The 22,136-nt window shown below is 44.8% G+C and overlaps 1 protein-coding gene across 5 annotated transcripts in view; it reads right to left on the bottom strand.

Annotated features, from left to right (window-relative positions):
• Window positions 1–22,136, bottom strand: part of IGSF3 (immunoglobulin superfamily member 3) — a 143,228-nt gene that overhangs the window by 63,243 nt on the left and 57,849 nt on the right. For all 5 annotated transcript variants that reach the window (XM_029578565.1, XM_029578564.1, XM_029578562.1 and 2 more), the window contains exon 4: window positions 14,805–15,182. In XM_029578565.1, coding sequence (XP_029434425.1) covers window positions 14,805–15,182 — 378 coding nt within the window. The remainder of the gene's footprint in view (window positions 1–14,804; window positions 15,183–22,136) is intronic.

The following is a 22,136-nucleotide window of genomic DNA, read 5'->3' on the forward strand; positions in this document are numbered from 1 at the left end:
TATGAAGGCGGGGAACCTTTAATTTAGAAGGGAAAGGGAGACAGGGAGGCCACATCTTGGATATCAAGGGGGCAACGAGGGTGGGAGATTAATTTAAAGTGAAGGGGTGGGAGGGGGGGGGGGGGCTGGCAGCGAACACACACAGGAGGGGTTGTTCACTCAGAAAGGGAGGCACAGGAAGGTACGGGACAGGGCGAACATCTCTAACGCTGGAGAGAAGAGCTTGGTCACCAAAGGGGGGCAGGAGTGGGGCAAAACCAATCAGACAGACAGACAGACAGACATCTCTCTGTGGAGGCTCTACGCACCATCCTGCAATTGACAGAAGCCAGCGTAGAGGATGGCGTGTCGGAGCAGTAAGAGGCTTGCAGCAGAGGTCTGGGGACACCGAAAGGGAAAACCGCAACAAATGGGCCGGTCCCGGGTGCTGCAACCTTCAGGCCCGGCCCCCCCCAAGTCTTACTATTCTTAGCGCTGCTGCTGGATTGCCGTGTGCAACCCACGTGATGAGTGAAATGGAGCAAAACCAGGCAGCAGCTGGAGAGCCTTTCGCCGTCCCGTCTCTCTGCAGCAGCAGCCGCCGCAGGTGCTATGCCCCCCGCCCCCCCCCCCCTCCTCAAAATAGCAGGAGCAGTCCCAGGGCCCTGCCAGGAGGGAGAGCCGAAGTGAGATCTGCCCTCAAAAGTCAGGAGATGGGCAGGAAACCCAGGGCACACTGGGACCAGCACGGCAGCACGTTCAAATGTCAGATTTTACAACTTAAAAGGAAACATCCCCTAGCTTCTAGGTCTTATTCAGGGAAATCCCAAAAAATTTAAGGGCCGCTGCACCTGTAAACAAGCCATCACCAAATCAAATTGGCTTTCTGAAGAGTTAAGCCTGTCGCCGGAGCCCCTGCCTCCCCGTTCACATTCCAGCACACCGTCACCTAAGGTGCTGGGTTGTACCCTTTGTGCGGGTAACGTACCACGACCCCTTACTGTTCTTCTCTAGAGAGTCCGTTATCTTACCTCTCTCGCCTAGGGAGAGCTACCTGTGTGATATCCTGCACCACGTACCACCCGGGGAAACTGGTGGACAGCTGACAAGCCAAGGCCCTCCTACTCCCCCCGCAGCATCATTGGAATAATACAATAAAATCTTGCGTCAATTGTCTGTTTGGTTCTAAGTGCACTGATGTACGTGCAATTTAATCCACGAGTGCCATGCAGTCAGACGTGACACCGCACTCACTACAGCTAACAGAGAGAGACGGTTGAAAGTAAAACCGTTGCTGGGCTTGGAGTGAATGTTAAAAGTACACCACGAATGGCTGTGAGAAACCGAGACGGGCGTTTGTGGATTGTTATACCATGTCACAGTACTATTAGTGCAGATAGGGGTGTTTTGCATGAGCAAAAATATTTGAGGGTGCCTATGCCCCGGGATTGTCCAGAACCTCCCAGCGGGAGAGTCTACTATCATACTATAGATTTACATATAACAGTAAAAAGTGTGTGTGTGTGAACCCACTTTTTTTTTTTTTTTTTTTTTTTTTTTTTTAAAGTTGAGCATCACAATCCCCAGCAGTTAAAGTAGCACAGGCCCTTTTAAAAGCAGCTTTTGCATGAGAAAAAAAATAGGGCCAAGTTAAACTAATATATATATATATATATATTATTTTTTTTTTGTAGGCATCACGTAATAGCGTAAAAGTAAGAGAGAAGACAGTTTGCCAGAGGCCATCTCCCTATTGCCCCCCCCCCCCAAGTGCCTAAAAGATGTGTGTAAGAAAATGTTTCCAATAGAAAGAGTCACACTAGCCTGCATGAACAGTTGTAAATATATTTGGGTCAGAGGGCTTCCAGAGGCGGACAAGACACAAATGCATTTGGGTGAATGGGTATCTGGAGGAAGGGCTGTGGAGGGCGCTAACGGTGAGCCGGTAATAGCTCCTCCCCCTGCATGCTTCGGAAATATCCTTTTCCATTTTGCCCACTCTCTCCTGCCCTTACGCCAGGAGTTTTCAGATTCTTCCAACCATTTGCCCTCCAAAAGCCAAAAAGAATTTGGTTGGCTTGAGCCCTTATTCCGTCTTCCCATGTACCGTGTCCTCGGTTCGACTTCCCTGTTTGCACAGCTCAGCTTTCTGTATATCAGTTATGCAAAAATGCAAATTAAAACAGGCTTCCTGGCTCGGTTTCACAGTTCTTTAAAAAAAAAAAAAAAAAAAAAAAAAAAGAGTTTCTCATTTCAGCGTTAAAGGAAAACCTGAAACAAGGGAGAAACGGAGAGAGCTGGGGCTCCCAGACTGAGGGCCTGGGTTCCAATCTTCGTCCCAGGTCTTTCTGGCCCGCTCAGCACTAGGGTGGGAGGTCCTGAGGAGAGGAGGCAGCTCTTCATGCACTTACTTCTCCGGTAGGGAGAAGCAACTAGCAAAATCACAAAAAAGTCGACCGAGGGATAAAGGTTTCTAAGAAAGTACACAGACGACAATCCTAAGAAGAAAGGCTGGAGAGGGAGGGAGGATGAGAGAGAGAACGGACGTTCCAAACCACCCAAGCGAGGCAATCAAATAGAATGAAAGATTTAAGTTAAAATTGCTGATAACAGGATAATGGTGCTCTCCATTCCAAGGTTTCTTGCAGTTCCATTTGCCTAGAGATGCAGGGGACCCTGCGTCCACTTTCCCAGCTCAGTAAAGCAAGATCTAAGCCAGGGACGCCTGCCATACGCTCCTAGTTATCTCTTCTCCACTTCATAGTGGAGGGCGCTGCGTGGAGGAGCGGAGCGGAAAGGCCTCCTGTGTAAAAATCGCTCCCCTTACAGCGAGAGCTGAGAAGCTGCCAGTAAACGCGAGCAAGGTCTGGCAAGCCTCAAATGGCTCCGGAGGCCGTGCCAACCCAGGCAGATCTTCGAGCTGCCAGGGGCACGTCAAAAAATCCCGACTGTACCGTTTCACAAAGGGAAAACAAGAAAGCCGTTTAACAGCCGTCTGTAAACCAGGCAGAGAGCTGTAAGGGACTTGGCCACGAACAGCGTGGGTTGGGTTTTTTTTTTTCCCCTCTCGCTCTTTTATTCAGCTTACGTCGCACCCGATGTCAATTAAAAGGCAAAAGACCAGAATGATGACCAAGAGGAGACTCAGCTCGCTGCCAAAGACTGAATCCAGCAGCCGGGCTTAAAACGCATATTGTTAGGAGAGGCCTACACACAGGCACATGCTTTCATTGTGTGCAAGGCTACCTCAGGTCATTATTGCCCATCAAAACTCCATGCCGCTATGAAATCTAAGTCCAATCCTGGGTTGTTGGGTTTTTGGTTTTTTTTTTAAAGTTCTGGCTCAATGTGAGGCACCATGATGAGGGACGGAAACCTTGGACCAGACCACCATCTCGCAAAGGAGATAGGAAAGCAAGAGGGCAGCCCACCAACGTCAGAAGCTACCAACGCGGTCTGGGCCGCTGGGAAGGGGCGCAAAATATTTTGAAGGGGCGAAGAGGAAGTGAGAGGCAGCTGATATCACCACCCTTCTTCTCCACCTCCTGCCCTCGACTGGACAACACTCACTCTTTCTCGCCCATTTTATCCAGTGAAGTGCAGCTGCCTTTTGGGTAGGGCGGCATGGGCTCACAGTGAACAAAAAGTCCATTGTCAAAAAAAGAAAAAAGGACGTTACTCATTCTCCCTTTCGATTCAAAAATAAAGAACTTAAGCTTTAGAAACACTGCCTTTCTGCAGCTCGAGTATCTCAGCTCTCTGCTTTGCCAGTCATCACCACCCAATTCTTTAGGTTCCACAGGCAGTATCATCACAATGTCTTGTTGTGCTAATAAAGTAATGTATGTGCTGAAACCTCTCTCAACAGGCTATGCACCAACGCTCGAATTTTAAAAGCCCTGCGCACGTAAACTTCAGGGGCTACGAGTGGCCCTGCATGCATTTGTGAAAGGGCCCGGCCACGTGCGTTCCCCACCCCGATACGAGCAGAAGTGCCAGGCCAGCGCCACTAGACGCCGTCCTAGGGAAGCGCGCGCGCCAGCCGCCGGCGCAAGGAACTTGCTTCATGTATTTAGATGAAGTGAGTAATGAAATAAAGGGGAAAAAAAAAAAAGGGAGGGGAAGGGGGAAAAGGGACTCAGAGTAGGAAGGGGGGGAGGGAACTGGCCGATCCCGTCACCACGCGCACTTTTCTAAAATTCCCCCCTGCGCGTGGCAGAGGCCACCCCCGCCCGCATATGCGCGCGCGGAGACATTAAAATCCGGCACGCACGTGCGCGCAAGAACTGTATTTTATAACACGCGCGCGCCGATCTGCGCGCACGCGGACGCCCGCGCGGACGTTTAAAAAACAAAAAATAGACTCCTAAATGTTTTAGCAAGTGCATGCAGTGAAATAGCCTCAATAGTGTGTACACGTAGTAGCACGCACATTAACCCCCAAAAAAGTGTCTATCACGCATGCTATGCTAGCTGCCTCTTGAAATCCCCCATTGCTAATCATCCCCTCAACCCCATCAAGGCTGGGTTACCACCTCGCCCAAACCGAAGAGAGCAGCCATCACCCATGCAACCCTGCCCCCCAACAGCATCAGCCCTCCTGTCGCTGCACCGACCCCTGCCGTCCCACGGCAGACCTGGGTCCCCAAGCCCCTCCCCCTCCTCCCACATCCTCCAGAAGAAACGTTTAACATTCTCTAGGGTCCCGGATCTTCATCAGCAGCGAGAACTCGAGAGCGTTCCTGCTGAACGATGCCATTGGGTGGCCCTTGCCCGGCAATCGTTACTGGCAGTGACGTTCAGGAGGCTGCAGCAGTTTCTGCGGAAGGGATTTTTTTTGGGGGTAGGAGCCACCTTTGTTGCCTGGGGGGGGGGGGGGGGGAAGGGGGTGGTAGTGGAAGAGGGGGTGCAATCTTCGGAGGGTTGAGGAGATGAAATCTCCCATGCCATCTGACGCTTTAACTTCAGCCTGGATAGCATGGGGGGGATTTCAAGAGGCAACGTACAGACTAAAAATTTTATATGTGCTCCAAGGCAGAAGTTACATTTTAGGCCTTAGCGGCAGGCATGACCAAAATAGCATGTGGAAAGCAGATCCTCATGCATGCCTGCTAAAGTCTAATTTGCATAGGATGATGCCTTAACTAAATGCAGGTACATGCCAATTTTAGCTGCATCTGTGGGGTAGGGTGGGGGCTGGTTTAATGGGTACACCAGCCAATTAACGTATGGCACACTATTTTTTGTGCATGCTAAATGGACTTAGAATGTATACTAACCTTAGCACGCCCGCCCCTACCATCTGATCCAAAATTAGCTACAAACTTGGTTTTAAAAAAATCAGTTTCTGAATAATTTGTGCGAGTAATTTATGTGGTGATATTATCAGTCCAGCAAAAAACTTAAACAAATAAAAACATTAAATTAAAAACTGGTAGACTTGGATCTTGATTTTCCGTAGGCATCACAAAGTACCAAGAATGCAGAAGTTTTAAATCACAATAATTGATCTTAATGGCTTTCAGCTGGAACAACTAATTATTGAATGAGAAAAACACCGCTTATGATCCAAGCACATTTGTCTTGCTGCGTTTGCATCCATTGCCTGAGCAAGATATGCCGGCTGTTCAACAGACTCATGATTAGTTTAACTAATTGAGAGCGCACAGTCTAAGCTATAAATGCTCCACTTTACAGGGAAGGGGCTAGAAGGGGAGCGCTACAGGGGTAGAGTTTGGTCAACCCACTAGACTTGAGCACCATTCAGATTATGAAATGGGCATCCTACACCCCCCCCCCCCCCGCCTCTCTGTTCTCGTCCAGTATATCCCTTCCTTTAGGTTTATCTCCTTCCTCCACTCACATTATTGGCCCGGATCTCCTTCCTCAATACCCGAGCTTCCAGGAGTCGGAACCTGACCCAATCGCTGTCATTGGGGGAGGGGGGCCCTTATACAGCCCCAACCTTTATAGCTTAGCCATTCCAATGGTCCTAGGTAGGGGGCTACATACAGAGGTTCCCAGAGCCCAATGCCCCTTGAATCCCACCTGTAAAGGTCATCGTTTGTTTACTCTTATATTTCTAGTCTGCCTTTCCCAGTCAATAAATAGCCCACAGCAGACAACAGTGGTCATAAGTTACAACAAACAGCATTGCGCAACAATCTGAGTTTCCTGTGAGTGAACACTAAGGCACCATTGTTTCTGATGGAATTAATTTTTTTTTTTTTTTTTTTTTTAATGAAGAGAGAGAAAGAGAAAAAAAAGGTAACTGTTTTCCTAATGCTTGCTATTTGTATAAGCTTTCGTAAGAGCATGAAAAGCAATTTTTTAAATGCTAGCAATTATTTGTTTACTCCTACTTATATTCTGTGATTTCCAACCATGCAGTGTAACTCACCTACCAGGGGCTTATTATGATAAAGATAAACAACAACAACAACTTAATCCTGTGAACCTGTATTTCTCTGTTCTTGAGGTAATGAGGAAATATCTCCCACCCTCCCCGAATCTCATCCGTCCTCTGGCGTGCCTGGATGGAATTACCTTCGAATATTTACATTTTTATTATTCCTGCATCCGTGCATGGGGACCGCATCCCTCAAACCGGCTCTTTAATTATCCGCGCTAGTTCTTCCACATACGTCTGCTGCAGACATGAAGGATACCCGCTCTCAGAAGAAATCTTTCTTCAGGCAGTGGCCTATTAATTACGGGGGAAAGGTAAGAGGTGCTCAAGGGCGCTCTCAACCATTTGCGATTGTGTGTGAAGGGAAGGGAATCCATTTACACGGCAGGGAAGCCCCACAAGCAGGATTACACCACAGCGGAAAGTGTTTCCGCGCATCTCTGACTGTTGGTGAATGGGACACAATCCATCGATCGAGGGGGGCTCATCTTAGGTCTCTCGCAGGCCTTCCGAAGGCTTAATCGGAGATGTGAACAGGGCCCAATGTGCAGCGCGATGACCAAAGATCATCGGAACGGCTCCAGGAAAGAAAAATCACCCTTGTACAAATGAAGCCCTTGAACCCCCAAGTCACACCTTCTCTTTATCTGCCACCCTCACGTACTTCAAAAAAATCAGCATGTCAACATGCTTTCCAAGACACTGCACTTGAAATTTTCCAAAAGGAACAAAAATAGATTTATGACATCTCATCCCCCTGCCGGCCGAACGTTGAACAAGACGCATCATCTGAGACCAGTCCTTGGCGCCGCTCTTTTCACCAGTGGCGGTCACCTTCCCTCCCCTCCTTTGCTGCAGCACCGGGGACTCCTGTGCTGCAGTGCTATGGCCAAGCCACAGCACTAGCCTGAGAGGAAAAAACCCCACAAACACTGTGGCAGCCACCAGGTCATAGTACCCAGCAGCACACTTCCAACAAGAGGCCGCTAATAGCCTGGAAGACTAAGCTACTGCAACACAGAAAATACCGCCCTCTCTCAGCCAAGCGGTCTCAGTGCTGCTGCCTCCCTCCACACCGCAGCACTACGGCCATACCTAAGGCTTTCATAGCTGCGAAGCAGCAGTTCCAAATCCCCTTCCTCAGGGACCCTCAGCTGATACGGTTTAGAGTTTATCCGCAATGAATGTGCACGTGATGTATATGCTCTGTATGTACATATTACTTGTGCATATTCACTGCGGCTATCCTGAAAACCCAGCTGGCCAGTGATCCCCTAGGAGAGGTTTGGGAACCACTGCTGTAAAGCATACAACTGAATGTTCTTGAAATAAGTTAAAAAAATAAAATCTGCACTCAATAGTCCAAGAACCAGTGGCCTTTTCAATCCTTTGTATGTGCCCGGCATGCAGTTATGAGGGTTCCTTCGCTGGAAAAGGTCCAAGCTGTGCATGGTATCTGCGTTCTGGAAGAGACTGAACAGGGATCTCCCGGTGACAGGCGCGGGCAGGCTCTACAGACTGAAAGGAGGCCAGCGCAAGTGGGCAGGGCCTGCTGCCCTGTAGCACGCGGGAGCGGCAAGGACGTCTGTTTCATAACAATTCTTCCTGGAGTGGTTTATTGAATTCCCTGAAAGCCACCGTGCAGCAGGTAAACAGAGAGTGGGAGTGAAAAAAAAACACAACTCTTTAGAGAAAGCATAGAAAGAGGAAAGAGAAGAAGGAGGAGGAAGAAATCTAGCAACTTTCTACTTCTTGGAGTCTGTTTAAAGCAACAGACACAGCAAAAAAAAAAAAAAATCACTTTGGATAATTCAAGTGCCAGCTGAAACCACCAGTAAAAAATCTTCAATTTTTTAATTTTTTTCAATTTTTCATTTCTAAAGATTTTTTGAAAGCTCCTCATAATCAGCCACTTCCATTATGAACTGAAGTACATAATGCAAGAAAATATATAGGAAACATAAAAAAAACCCAAACAAACCACAAGATAAAGAAACAGAATCAAGAAACGAGTATGCTGATATTATAAAATGTGATATTTTAACAAATCAGGCTCACGCAGCTCTACTGCAGTTTTAGGCTCTTTGTAGCAATGTACTAGGCCCTGGCTCTTGGGGTATCAAGGGTGACACCAATACATCGGCTCACCGCAAGCTAGGATGCAGGTGGCCAGCCCATCCTCAAAACTCTTGTCCTGCTCCCTTAAGATTCCCGTCCCTTTCCCAGGCCTGACTGGGTGCCTCACGAAACTTGGCGCTTAGCCATGCGGCACCTATGCTATGGAAGAGTGTCCCTTTAGAACTTTGGCAAGTAGAGGACTACCTAACATTTTGGAAACAGCGTCGCTTTTGGCGAATGCTTAGGATGTGAGGTATTTGAAGTGGGGGCGACTGATGTTGCTGAAGTCTTTTCAGCTTTATTTTACTTGCTTGCTATATTAATATCGGGAGAATTAGATGGGAAAAGGTGATGTTGGGTTATCTATGCTGTATACAGGTTGGGTATAGATCTTTACTTGTATTAGGAAGTGAATGGTAGGGGATGCAGTGTGATTTGATTTTGTACTACACACCGCCTAGAGGTTTTCAGATTCGGTGGTATATCAAATTGAATAAATAAATTAGCGCTACTCTAATTGCTGCGTCCACTCCAGTACTACTGCAGAAACTGCTCTGGCTGCTTAAAAGCCAGGGGATAGGAGCTACTACCATCCTCCAAGGAAGCTTCCGCTTGAAATTTGGTCAACTCTATCTTACTCGACATTTAGGAAACATTTTACTTTTTGCAAGCATTTGTTTCTATGGTATCATGAAACTTTCAGCATGACCATGACTTTAAATATTTCCAATTTAGTTTGTGATTACGAAGTTTTTAAAAATTTTTTAATGGTTCTTTGTTTTAATTTGAATTTTTTTAACATTTTTATTTTGGACAATTTATGGTAATATATTTGTACTTTGATTTTTATGTACGTGTACTGTAACCCGCCAAGTACTTTGGATCGCATGGGCTAAAAGTTCAAATAAATAAACAAACAAAAGCTGCACTTCGGTATTGCCCCTTGTCAGGCACAACCCTTCCAGCGTGTTCCTGCACAACATATATGTGTGGACAGTTTTTAATCAGGTATATAATAAAGATGCCATTCCGACTATAGTCAACATGAAAGGCCGAAATAAATTACGGTATACAAAAATGGCAACGCCCATTTCCCCTCACCCCCAACTCCTGCCTTCTCCATCCCAGCTGTCCTCAGGTTCTCCCCTCACAGGGTGGCAAACCATGAAAAAAAAAAAAACCAAGGAGATGATATTTAAATTCCCCTGCGACTCTGTCAGCAAAAAAGAGAAAAATGATCAAACTAACAGCGGCATTAAAAATTCATGGCAGGATGAAAGAGGAGGGAGATGTTGGGTTCTGCTCCTTCCGGAGTAAATGAGAACAGTAATTCAGTTGGGGAGCTATCGCTCGCCTTTTCAACAGGAAGGTTTTGGCCTAAGAGAGCTGGGATGGTGGAGCTGTCGAGAGATCTAGATGGGGAGTGCCGGGAGGTGCCAAGACCTGACCCTGCAGTCCCAGATGCAGATCTCAAACTGTAAAATCCATCAGCGGTATTTTCTGTGTTGCAGTAGCTTATCCCCTTCCGGGGATATCCAGGGGGTCCATTTCTAGTCTTCAGAGACCCGTGCACTCCCTTCCCTCCCAAAGAAAGAGGCATTTTCTAACTGCATCTGCTTAGAAGCCCCCAAAAGACCACGTGAAGTCCTCAGATAAGGGAGGCCCATCATGGGGAGGGTCTTACAGCGTTGTCATGTAAGCAGATGCCCTGTTTAAGAAAACTCTCTCTGTGGGGGTTTTTTGTTTTTGGTTTTTTTTTAAAGTTTCCTCCAAAACAATTCGCTCTGCCCGATACATGTCAATCCTTACTCCATCTTGATAGCTTACAAAACCCAATGAACCTGGACCTACACCTGGTCCACACCCTGCTGAACCGGTACTGCAAATCAAATAAGCCACAGGTAGGCAGCTAGATCCCCATAAAATCCAAGGTTAGGCCACCTTCATGGTGAGCCATCACAACTGTCCCGTTAGCCATTAATGACCCCAAGGTCTTTAATTAAGGTAAGGCATGAGTGATTTTGGCCCCATTAAATGTACTGACCGAGTATATTATTTATCCTGAAGACTTTTTGAGCACAAGGACTAGAAGCGCAGCCATGTACCAGTGATCAAACCTCAGTTCAGTTCCCCTCTTTACACCTTCACTGGTTTTAAGTAACCTAAATCTCCTGCACTAATATTTAAATATAAAGCTCTTTCTGCTGGTGTTACTGTAACCACGTGAATAACACTAGAGGGTTACATAAAACATGCAAATCAGACAGCCAGAGTAAGCAAAAGCACATTGAGCTTTATGCAAAAAAAAAAAAAAAAAAAAAAAAAGAGTCATGTACGAGCATTCAGGCAAGTCACTCCGATCTATGCCCTTCTCCTCTGTTGCCAATTCCCAACTTTGTGCTTTCCATCTGGCTGTACTAAGTGCTTGGAACAGACTTCCTGAGCTGGTGCGTCATGCTCCCTCTCTTGCCTTACTCAAATCCCATCTTTTAAATCTTCAGCCCTGATCTTCCCGCTTACAGCCTCATTCATTTTTAATCGTCTTAATAAATGAAATTCCCCCAAGTATCTTTTGCCCTATATGTTTGTCTTGATTAGATTGTAAGCTCTACTGAGAAGGGACTCTTATGGATTGTTTGTACAGCATATCTGAGGACTTCACATGGTCTTTTGGGGGCTTCTAAGCATTCCTAAAATCAAAAATCATAAGAAAAATGTGATTTACCATTTCGTCTATGCCTCTCACCATTCAGCAACTATTAAAAACAAAAAGCATTCAGCACACAACTTGCTCGTTTCCCCATCTCCTTAACCCTCAGGAGCTCACAGGGTGCGAGCTCTCACCATTATAGCTCATCTATTTATTTATTTCCTGCCTGGTCATTTCCTCATTTCTCCCTTTTCTTCCAGCTCAGTCAGAACCCAGGGTTGGGGGATTGTGGCACCGTGAGCCTTCATTTGCAACTATCCGAGGATTTTTCTCAGATTTTTAAAGAGACCCTCCCTTGTCTGCTCAGTCTGGAACCATCATGGACTCTACAGCCAGCTACCAGGGGTCACCAGCGACAACCACAACACCCTCTCCTCAGGGGGAGGACGGAGTGGGGCTGTGAACGCTGCCTCCACCACATTCCCAGCTGACCCATCATCGTGTGGGAGGCCCGAGCCGGTAGCTCGGGCCTCCCACACGATGATGGGACCAGTAAACCTGACTTCAGTGCCAGGGAAAATCATGGAAACGGCTATAAAGAATAAAATCACAAAACATTTACATAGACATGGTTTGATGGGACACAGCCAGCATGGATTTACCCAAGGGAAGTCTTGACTCACAAATCTACATTTTTTTTGAAGGGGTGAATAAACACGTGGACAAAGGTGAACCGGTAGATGTGATGTATTTGGATTTTCATAAGGTGTTCGACAAAGTCCTGCATGAAAGGCTTCTAAAAAACTAAAAAAGTCATGGGATAGGAAGTGATGTCCTTTTGTGGTTTGCAAACTGGTTAAAAGACAGGAAACAGAGTAGGATTAAATGGTCAGTTTTCACAGTGGAAAAAGATAAACAGAGTGCCTCAGGGATCTGTACTTGGACCGGTGCTTTTTAATATATTTATAAATGATCTGGAAAGGGATACGACGAGTGAGGTGATCAAATTTGCAGATGACACAAAATTGCGTAGTTAAATCTCAAGCAGATTGTGTGGAATTTCAGGATGACGTTGCAAAACTGGAAGAGTCTGCTTCCAAATGGCAGATGAAATTTAAGGTGGATAAGTGCAAAGTGATGCATATAGCGAAAAATAACCCTTGCTGTAGTTACACAATGTTAGGTTCTACCTTAGGAGTTGCCATCCAGGAAAGAGATCTAGGCATCATAGTGGATAAAACATTGAAATCGTCAGCTCAGTGTGCTGTGGCGATCAAGAAAAAAGCAAACAATGTTAGAAATTATCAAGAAGGGAATGGCAAATAAAATGGAGGATGTCATAATGCCTCTGTATCGCTCCATAGTGAGACCACATCTTGAATACTGTGTGCAATTCTGGTCACCGCATCTCAAAAAGGGTATAGCTGCAGAGAAGGGTGTCCAAAATGATAAGAAGCATGGAATGGCTGCCCTATGAAGAAAGGTTAAAGAAGTCATTGCTATTCAATTTGGAGAAGAGACAACTGAGGAGGGATATGATAGAAGTCTACAATATCATGAAAGGAAACAAACAAGTTAATGTAAATCTGTTATTTATTCTCTTAGATAATAGAAGGACTAGGGGACAGTCCATGAAGTTAGCAAGTAGCTCATTTAAAACAAATCAAAGAAAATTCTTTTTCACTCAGTGCAAAGTTAAGCTCAGGAATCCACTGCCAGAGGATGTGATTACAGCAGTTAGTGTAACTAGGTTTAAAAAAGGTTTGGATACGTTCATAGCAGTTTATGGATTTTTCCTCTATTTCGGTAATTAATAAGCAATAGTAGCTTGTGATTTATCTAATGTTTGGGTACTTGCCAGGTAATTGTGACTTGAATTGGCCACTATTGGAAACAGGATACTGGGCTTGATGGACCCTTGGTCCGACCCAGCACGGCAAGTCTTATGTTGTTACGAGCTGCTATCATGTTAAAAGGACACTCCTGCAGTGCTGACAGCATACGAGCATGATAAATGCACATGGCGTATGACAGACACTACTGAGAATTCAGAGTAGGAGAGTCAGTCACACTTACGGGGAACTCCCGAGCTGTCTTACAGTCTCTACTTTCCAACTCTCCCAGATAACCTGCCAACCAGGCGGTTTGTGGGAAGAAGCTTTCATCAGACTTCTACATGATAATGTATTATTTACATTTATTTTATTTATTTTTAAACTTTGAAAAGGTTTTGAAGAGCTGCCTGGCCAAGGATCAGAATCTAATGAGAACTGAAGGTATGTAGAGAGCTCAAAGCAGTTGATCTGCAGGGTCTTCTACAGCGGCTGGCCCCAGATGAGTTGTTGAGTCCACCATGGCTCTAATGTTAGCCCTCTCAGGTAAGCCTGCTTTGTTAAAGGAAACATCTGCATTCTAGGATCCAATCAGCAATAATGCGTTTGGTAAGAGGTAATCCAGTTCTGTTGGGGGTTGTGAAGATTTTCCGACATCCCTGATTCTGCTTAAATAAAAGGATAAAACCCTTTTACAGTCCAAGGTGTGCAGAGCTGCTGTGTGCCTGAGGTCTTGAAAAAAAAATGTAGGAAGCATGTTTCAAGTGAAAATCTGAAACGAACTGCACTAGAAATTCCAGATGAGTACGAAGTACCCCTGTCTCTGAAAAACTGTGTGTACAGTGGGTAAGTTACTAACACATGGAGCTCACTTGCTTTTCTGACAGAGGAGACTGCTACTAGGAAGACTGTTTTCAAAGGTGGTTTCATTAGGCTACAGGAGTGACCGGGCTTGCAAGGCAGTCGTATAACTTGAGCCAAAATCTCACTGAGGTCCACGATGGGTCGCGAAGACACAGTCTTTTCCTGCTCCAGGTTGTGGTCAGCTGTGACAGTACCTATGGAATTTGTCTTAAGAACGGATTTAGACAGGTGATGTAAATAGACAAGTAGAAAAGGGCAGAGGTTAATACAGACATACCAACTGGAAAATCTTTTTCCATTTATGGGTATAAGAGGATATGGTAGATTGTTTCTTGGACTGTGGGAGTACCTGGCCTGCCTCCGCTGAGCAGACAAGACGTGGGTTATCATATTTCTATATGTTGTTACAGAAAGGAAGAATGTCAATTAAAAAGACATAAGGACAACCAAAAATGTTATTTTAAAATCCTTCTCAGCACATCTTATACTGTATATCCAACTCCACACATTACAAAATTTAGGTCAAGCATGGCAAATTAGGCACAAAATGTGGATAGGGATGGAAATTCCTTAATGCAATTAATACACTAGGCAATCGTAAAGCAGCTTTGCGCCTTCTCCTTCGGTGCCGCGCCTGTATAATCTCTGCTATTCATCCATCCCCCATATCAAAAGACTAACCAGTGTGAACATAGGCACCAAAGTGTACCACGCAATATGAAAAGAAAAATAATCATCAACAAAATCTTGCAGAGTTCTTTCCTTCATTAAAACAAACAGGGGATTGCTTTTTTTTTTTTTGTTCAGTAAAAACAGGTTTTTTTTCCTAAAGCCAAGACATGACAAAGTATACATTAGAAAGGTTTGAAATGCAATTAGAAGGGATATGCCTACACACCCAGCACCCTCTGTCAAGCCATTTTCTCAACGAGCACATAAATATCCTTCTTACCACTCATGTTCATTTTGGCACTGTAACTCCCAAAGAATCGCTCGTCCGTGTTGGGAGTGTGGCATTCGTACTCCCCTGCATCCCGGTCCTGCAGGTTGGCAATGTGAAGGAGCACATAGTCGCCTTTGATCCTTTCCACGAAGATCTCGCCGCTCCGGACCCGCGGGGCGTAGATGGCGTAAGCAAAGTTGGAATTATCCGTGCTAATGATCTGGACCTCTCTCTCTGGAGTGGATGGCAGGTAGATAGACCAGCGGAAGTTCTGCTCAGAGGGTCCCTGGTAGCCGCTGACCTTGCACCAAATGGTGATGTGGGAGCCTTCGGTTCGGTAGAGAACACCATTCTGCACGGTGACCAGACGCTGAGCTGAGGCTATGACTGCAAGAGAGGAAAAAAAACACATACACATGCTAATAATCAGTGTAAGGACCCAAAACAAGTTTAACATTGACTTTACACTTTCGAATAATAGAAGGACTAGGGGGCATTCCATGAAGTTAGCAAGTAGCACATTTAAGACTAATCGGAGAAAATTCTTTTTCCCTCAACGCACAATAAAGCTCTGGAATTTGTTGCCAGAGGATGTGGTTAGTGCAGTTAGTGTAGCTGGGTTCAAAAAAGGTTTGGATAAGTTCTTGGAGGAGAAGTCCATTAACAGCTATTAATCAAGTTTACTTAGGGAATAGCCACTGCTATTAATTGCATCAGCAGCATGGGATCTTCTTAGTGTTTGGGTAATTGCCAGGTTCTTGTGGCCTAGTTTGGCCACTGTTGGAAACAGGATGCTGGGCTTGATGGACCCTTGGTCTGACCCAGCATGGCAATTTCTTATGTTCTTCCCTCAAAGTTAGACCAAAGGTATACCACATAATATTTAAACTTAAACCTACTGCATTATCACACAGCCTTACTTGATCTTCAGCTTTTACCATCACTCAGGATTCTCTGTCCCAGGTTTTCTTGCATTCAAATATTGATTTTTGCCCTCATCACCTCCACCCTTTCTGTGATTATTCTTCTAAAATATATTATATGACATTACAACAATTGAAAATACATAAGATCATAAAAAAGGGCCTCACTCAGACACTGGAATTTAGTCTATTTTTTCTGACCCACGTTAGCCGTGATAATGTTTTGCTCCATACACTGCTGCTCCATCATCACTCCCCTCCTCAACCATGTCAGCTATGGCTGACTTTTTTCCTCCCCCTCACATCTTAGTGAAATTTAACCTCAGTATGGGGTCACCACTGAACAAACCTGAGGGGATGCAGCTGTTTTTGGAGAGCGTGTGCGCGGGAGAGAGAAAGAGGGAAGGAGAGGAGAAATCACACGCATATGAACGAGAGAGGGGGGGGGGGGGAGTTCAACTTCAGCTGCCAGTCATCACCCCACCCCTCCTTTTACCTTGTTATAGTTGTGTGGTATTGAGCCTGTAATCTCACTATGTCTATTTGCATCTAAGCAACACTGTCCCATTCCATTATTTGCGAGCCTCCATTTATCCTCCATAAGGATTCTTAAGAATACTTCAAGTTTCTTCTTCTTTTAACTTAAAGGCCAGTAAGAAGCAGTTTAGTGCCTGAGCTTTGCCTCTAATGTCCTTGAGCTACACCCAAAAAAGTATATATACACACACAAACATACACACACCGCCTCCCTTCTTTCCATGGGGTTGTTGCTGGGAAATGAGTGCTAGGAGTAGTAAAGCTGAATATAATGTCAAGGGGACTAAGAATTTACTGGAGGACAAGGTCATGGTATAACAATTATTATAGTCTGATGCTTAAAATGCAATTTTAATATAGATATCACCCTATAGGTTTTACAGTGGTTGGAAATAATCTTAGATAAGCATCTGACAATGCGTGCTCACATTTTAGCTGTTGTAAAAGCATCATATTTCCAACTCCAGTTCATTCAAAGCCTTCATCCTCGTCGCAACACAGAAGATCTCGTCACTGCAATGAACACGCTGATCACCACACATCTGGACTTTTGTAGCTCTTTAAACTCTGGGTTATCAAAAACAGCTGCATTGGTTGCAGTTTGCGCAAAATGCTGCTGCCCGTTTACCATTTGAGGATAAACAAAGAGACCACATTACTCCAACCCCGAAAGCCTTCATTGGCTTCCAGTTCAACTCAGAACTACCTTCGAAGTCCTTGTTTTAATATGTAAAGCTATCCATCAGAAAATGAACAATTTATCTTTCTAATTGGCTATGTTCCTGGTAGAACCCTGTGTTCCGGTCACGATCTCCTTTTGAAAATACCATCAGCAACAAACGTTAAATTAGCTGAAATTTGGAAAAGATCATTTTCTGTATTGGCTCCTTCAATTGGGAACTCAATGCCAAAGGAAATCTGATGAATGTCACTACAGTGTGGTTATTTTCTTCAGCCTTTTCTCTCAGAGATTCTATTTCCTTTTACTATTTCAGTTATAGCTGCAGTCTTTGCAGGTCTCTGGTTGTTTTTATACATTTATTTATTATGTATATGCTAGGTCTGTTATAGTAATGCTGTGTTTTGATGTACTCTGCCCAGAGCTCACTACACATAGGCGGTATAAAATAAGAGATATGAATAAATAAGTAGAGCCTTATAAGAAGCTGACAGTAGTCTTGTAATAAAAATTATGTTCTTATAATAAAGATTAATTCCAGTGGAAGAGAAATTTTGCGTCGGACATTACACGAGTACATACGAATAAGGTTGTGTGTCCTTATAAGATGAAATGGAAACCTATAATATTTAAGATAGCAGTGCTAGAAAATAAATGAGCTCCCCTGGCACTGAAAACAAACCAGAATTATTTAAGATTCTCCTTTTTGTTTCAGATTTGAAGTGGTTCCCACTTAACTCCCCATTAAGGAACTAAGCGAACTGGAGCACGTCTGAACCCCATACAAACATGTTTTGTTTAGTGGAGAAGAATCTGTTATTTTACAGGAGGGATAAGCACCAATGGGCAAACTCTCCTCCTCTGGAAAAAGAAAAAGGGGTAGGGTGGAACGGGAGCGGGCGGAGCGGCCGCATGGGCAGGCGGCAATCGCATGAGCAGAAGGATGCAAGCCAACCACACAACAACATGAGCTGCATCAACAGGAGCATCAGCAGACTGCAAGACAGCCACGAGCTGCAGCACTGGGCGGGGAGAACCAGAGGAGCAGCAGTCGGTGGTGGCCGAATAGGAAAGCAGTGCGCCTCCATTCTGCTGCAACACATCAGCCCCATAGCATCAAATCGGGGGTCTTGCACAAAAAAAAAAACCCCCAAAAACCTGCAGCTTAGCTGTGGGTACAATATTCTCTCTCTGGGGAGCTTGTGCTTCACTTGTGAGCAGACGGAGGTTACATGGCTTGCTCAAGGCTACTCAACCAGGAGGCAGGAGAGCTGATCTGGGGCATTCACCTTCACAGCCAATGTGCTAATCTACAGCTCACCTAGTTGATCAGTCATGTAATGATGGGGGCTCCTGCACCGAAAAGGAAAGGAGTATTTACTGTTCTGTAATATACGGTAGGAAACAACCACCTTGGCAAGGAACTCTGGAATACTAAGTAACATCAGCTCACAACACAAATAGGAGACGGCAGCAGCTTTAGGAGTGAAGAAAGGCAACAGGCTAAGAACCCCCCCCCCCCCCCACCTCCGAGGCTGTTCCCACCAATACTTGTTGTAAAGAAAATGGGGTTCTTTACAACAAGTATTCCCTTTGAAATCTATAATTAAAAGAACCGAGAAGGCAAAAACAGGTGTCTTAGAGGTGGCCTCGTCATCAGCCTATTTCAGACAAATGTACCCAAAGTGTACAATAACCACGTAGAACTATTAATTTTCAGGGTACATACAGATTTGGCTACTTTCAATCAATGAGACGTCTTAGCAAATAAATTATTGTAGGAGTGAGTGGTAGAAATGGAGGGAGGAGGGATGGAATCAGCAAACATTGGAATTAATTAGGAGTTGGGTCCCAAAAGCGAAAATTGATTTGTTCTCCTTGCACTGATGCTTTTGGTTCAGTAAAATTACTATGCAAGTTGGCTTTATAATTTAAAATGCATTTTTTACATTTTTTTTTTTAAATCACTGCATGTGCACATGGTCAGGAAAGCAGAGCTTGTTCAAGTGGCATCTTCTGAAGGTCCTGGAAGCTTTAGAATTATTTAGCACGGGGCTGCCATAAACCTTCTTGAACCCTCAGAGAGCTGCCACACCAACCAAAAGGCCTGCGCCTTCTACGGATCATACAGACTCTTATCAGGAGGGTCTCGCCAACCCATGACTTTATCAAGTTATGCTTCATCAAGATTTGCATCATTTAAGGCTCAGGCAAACTAGAAAACAAGAATTCATAGGGGGCAATCCCCTACATTCAAACATTCAGCCCATGTAATCATCCTGCCTGTTTGATGTCATGAGGAGGCGGAGCAGAAACACATTTCATGCTGTCCTTGTCTCTGCCCCAGAGGTTAAATGTGTTTAGAGCTGAGCACATACAATCCAAGAAATCACAGAGCAGACACCAAACACATAACCTCCATTGTACAGTCCAATCCCTCAACAAGCGGACAGCAGGTTCTTGTTTTATAGTAATAATAAAGTCTTACAGATGAACGCATCTCTGACAGGTCATTAGCTCTCCAGAGATACGACGTCTGCCAGGTACTAATGTCCTGGTTTCCAAGCACCATCAGAGGACAGTGCACTGTCAGAGGACATTACAACTGAATTATCATCAACTTCTCCCTTAAAGCAGATGCACTTAATATAAAATATAAATGAATCTGAAGTGTTCTGTGCCAAAAGTGGTGCAGAGTAACCCACTGATAATTTCCTAAGCTTGAACCCTGGGGAACAAGGTGGGGCCTCTTGCCGAGGGAACCAGGGTCAGGCCTCTCTCGTCTGGTTTTTTAAATCAACATATTTACCAAAGATGGCATCGTTATCAGCTTGAGGCCACGTAGCTCTTTATCTCACTGCGAGACTGCTCATACTGTACAATGTACGCCAAAGAAAAAGCACCGCCATATTCAACGCTCAAGAGTTCCACAAGGAACTTACTTGCGGCTGTTCAAGTTTTGTGTACACAAGGTGGCAAGGGTCACCGTGCAGGCAGCAGCCTCCTCACCTCTAAGTGCAACATCGCTCCCACTAGACACCTGCCCATCCACCCCTAATGGCAGATAAGATATCGCACATTGCTCCAGGCAAGCTCTATATGGGGCTGGGGCTGCTTTTTTTGGAGGGAACGCAGCGATAGAAAAATATTTAGAAACTCCGGGCACCAGCCAATATTTTTAGAACCAGAAGATGGCATGCTAGGAAGAAGTTTCACCCTGAACTAAAGAGAACCTACTTTCCAGAACATGCATACATTGACAATCCACGTAGACATGGATCAGGAATAAAAAAAAACCCACAACAATAAAAACCCACCCCTGTTAAGAGTTCTCATGTTCCCCCTGAAAATCTGGTGTGGACAGGACACAAACACAAAATTTATTAGGGACACACAGACAAAGTGTTCTTGTAAGCCTTCTTTCTCTTTGGAAATTAGGCTAATTAAAAAAAAAAAAGTTCTCCTTATAAAATTTAACTTTCCTTTCTCTGCCTGCCAACATTCCCCTGATGCAGCCATTGTGAAACACGGTGCCATGTCGGGATGAATACAGCTATGGCCATTGCTGTAGTAGAGTTTATGCTTTAAGCTAAATATTTTGTATTTTTCATCCTTAGTGGTGGAAATTATTATGGCTGAAGTTTACCAGTTGAAGATACTTGGACTTTAATAATTATAAAAATAACAAAAAAAAATGTTTTGACTTGGACCAATGATTATACTATAAACTCACTACTGTACTGATTTGGCAGTAGATGATCTGGCATGAAGGTCCACTTTTATATAATAAGGTGTGATTAGTTTAATGTTGGTATGATGAATGGTTAGGGTGGGTATTTTCCATCGATTTGTGCTTTTTTGTTATTAGTATGGTTTAAAAATGCCATACTGGAAGCCCAGATAAAATATATTCCAAGCATTAAAAAAAGTCAAAGGAAGACCAAATGACTGCCAGCATGGTTAAATGGTGAGATGAAAGAAGCAGTTAAAGCCAAAAGGGCATCTTTTAGAAAATGGAAAGCAGATCCAGAGGAAAATAGGAAAGAGTATAAGCACTAGCAAGTTAGATGTAAAACATTAAAGTGTTAAGATTCGCGGCACTCATCCACTCTCTCACAGCAGGAATACTGCCGGACTCTGCCGCCATGCTTGGCCTCTCCATAGGAGCATACAGTGGTGGGAACCTGTGAGAGATGCCTACTGATGACTTCACCTGCCTGCCCTACTTAAGCCAAGCCTGCACAACAGTTCCTCGCCTCAGCAACAGTCTATTGCATCCAGCCTTGCCAGCATTCCTGATTCCAGCCTTTAGCCTTCCCTCACCTCATCCAGTCTTCTCCAGCCTTGCTTCATCCAGCCATGCCTCACCTCACCTCATCTTGTCTTGCTCTTGTTACTGCCCTATCTTTGTTACCTCACCTCGTCTCCTTGCTTTGCCTTTGTCCTTGTCCTCAGTGTCTTGTTTTGCCTCGTTGTGTCAGTCTAGTCCTGTCTTGTCCCTTTGTCTCCTGTCTGTCTTGACCTGCCTCTTCGGTTCTGACCTCAGCTTTGAACGTAGACTTATCCTTTGGCTTGCTGCCTGGACATGACCTTAGCTTTGAAACTTGTCTACGTCTTGTCTGCCGCCAGCCCCGACTCTTGACCTGTCTCTGGACTCTGATAGACCTATTGAATCATCTAAGTCCTGCCGGCCGCCGGAACCCAAGGGCTCAACCCGCAGGGAAGGCAGCTAATGCAGGTGAAGCTCTAGCCTGGCCCATGTCAAAGTGCATTCTCCAGCTGCCGGCATAGACCTCATGGGGTCGCCCCTGAGGCAGCGTCCACTGCGCCAGAGCATGAAGGGCTCATGCTCACTCCACTCCTTACAAAATCTAATAATAAAATATTTTTCAAGTACATTTGAAACATATGAGGGAGTTAGTTGGACTGCCAGATGACCAAGGGATAAAACGGGCACTCTGAAATGACAACGCCGTAGCAGAAAAACATAACAGATACTAAATTAATTCTTTGCTTAATTCTTTACCAAGGAGTTTATTGTGAAGATACCAACATCAGAAACATCCTTTAATAGTTATGATTCAGAGGAATCAAAGCAAATCACTGTGAAAACAGAAGTAATAAAAGAGTCAACTGACAAACCAACAACCATCAGTAACAAATCAGCAGGACTAGATGGTATTCATCCAGGGTTCCAAAAGA

Source organism: Rhinatrema bivittatum, chromosome 15 (assembly GCF_901001135.1).
Source record: "Rhinatrema bivittatum chromosome 15, aRhiBiv1.1, whole genome shotgun sequence".
Taxonomy (NCBI): domain Eukaryota; kingdom Metazoa; phylum Chordata; class Amphibia; order Gymnophiona; family Rhinatrematidae; genus Rhinatrema; species Rhinatrema bivittatum.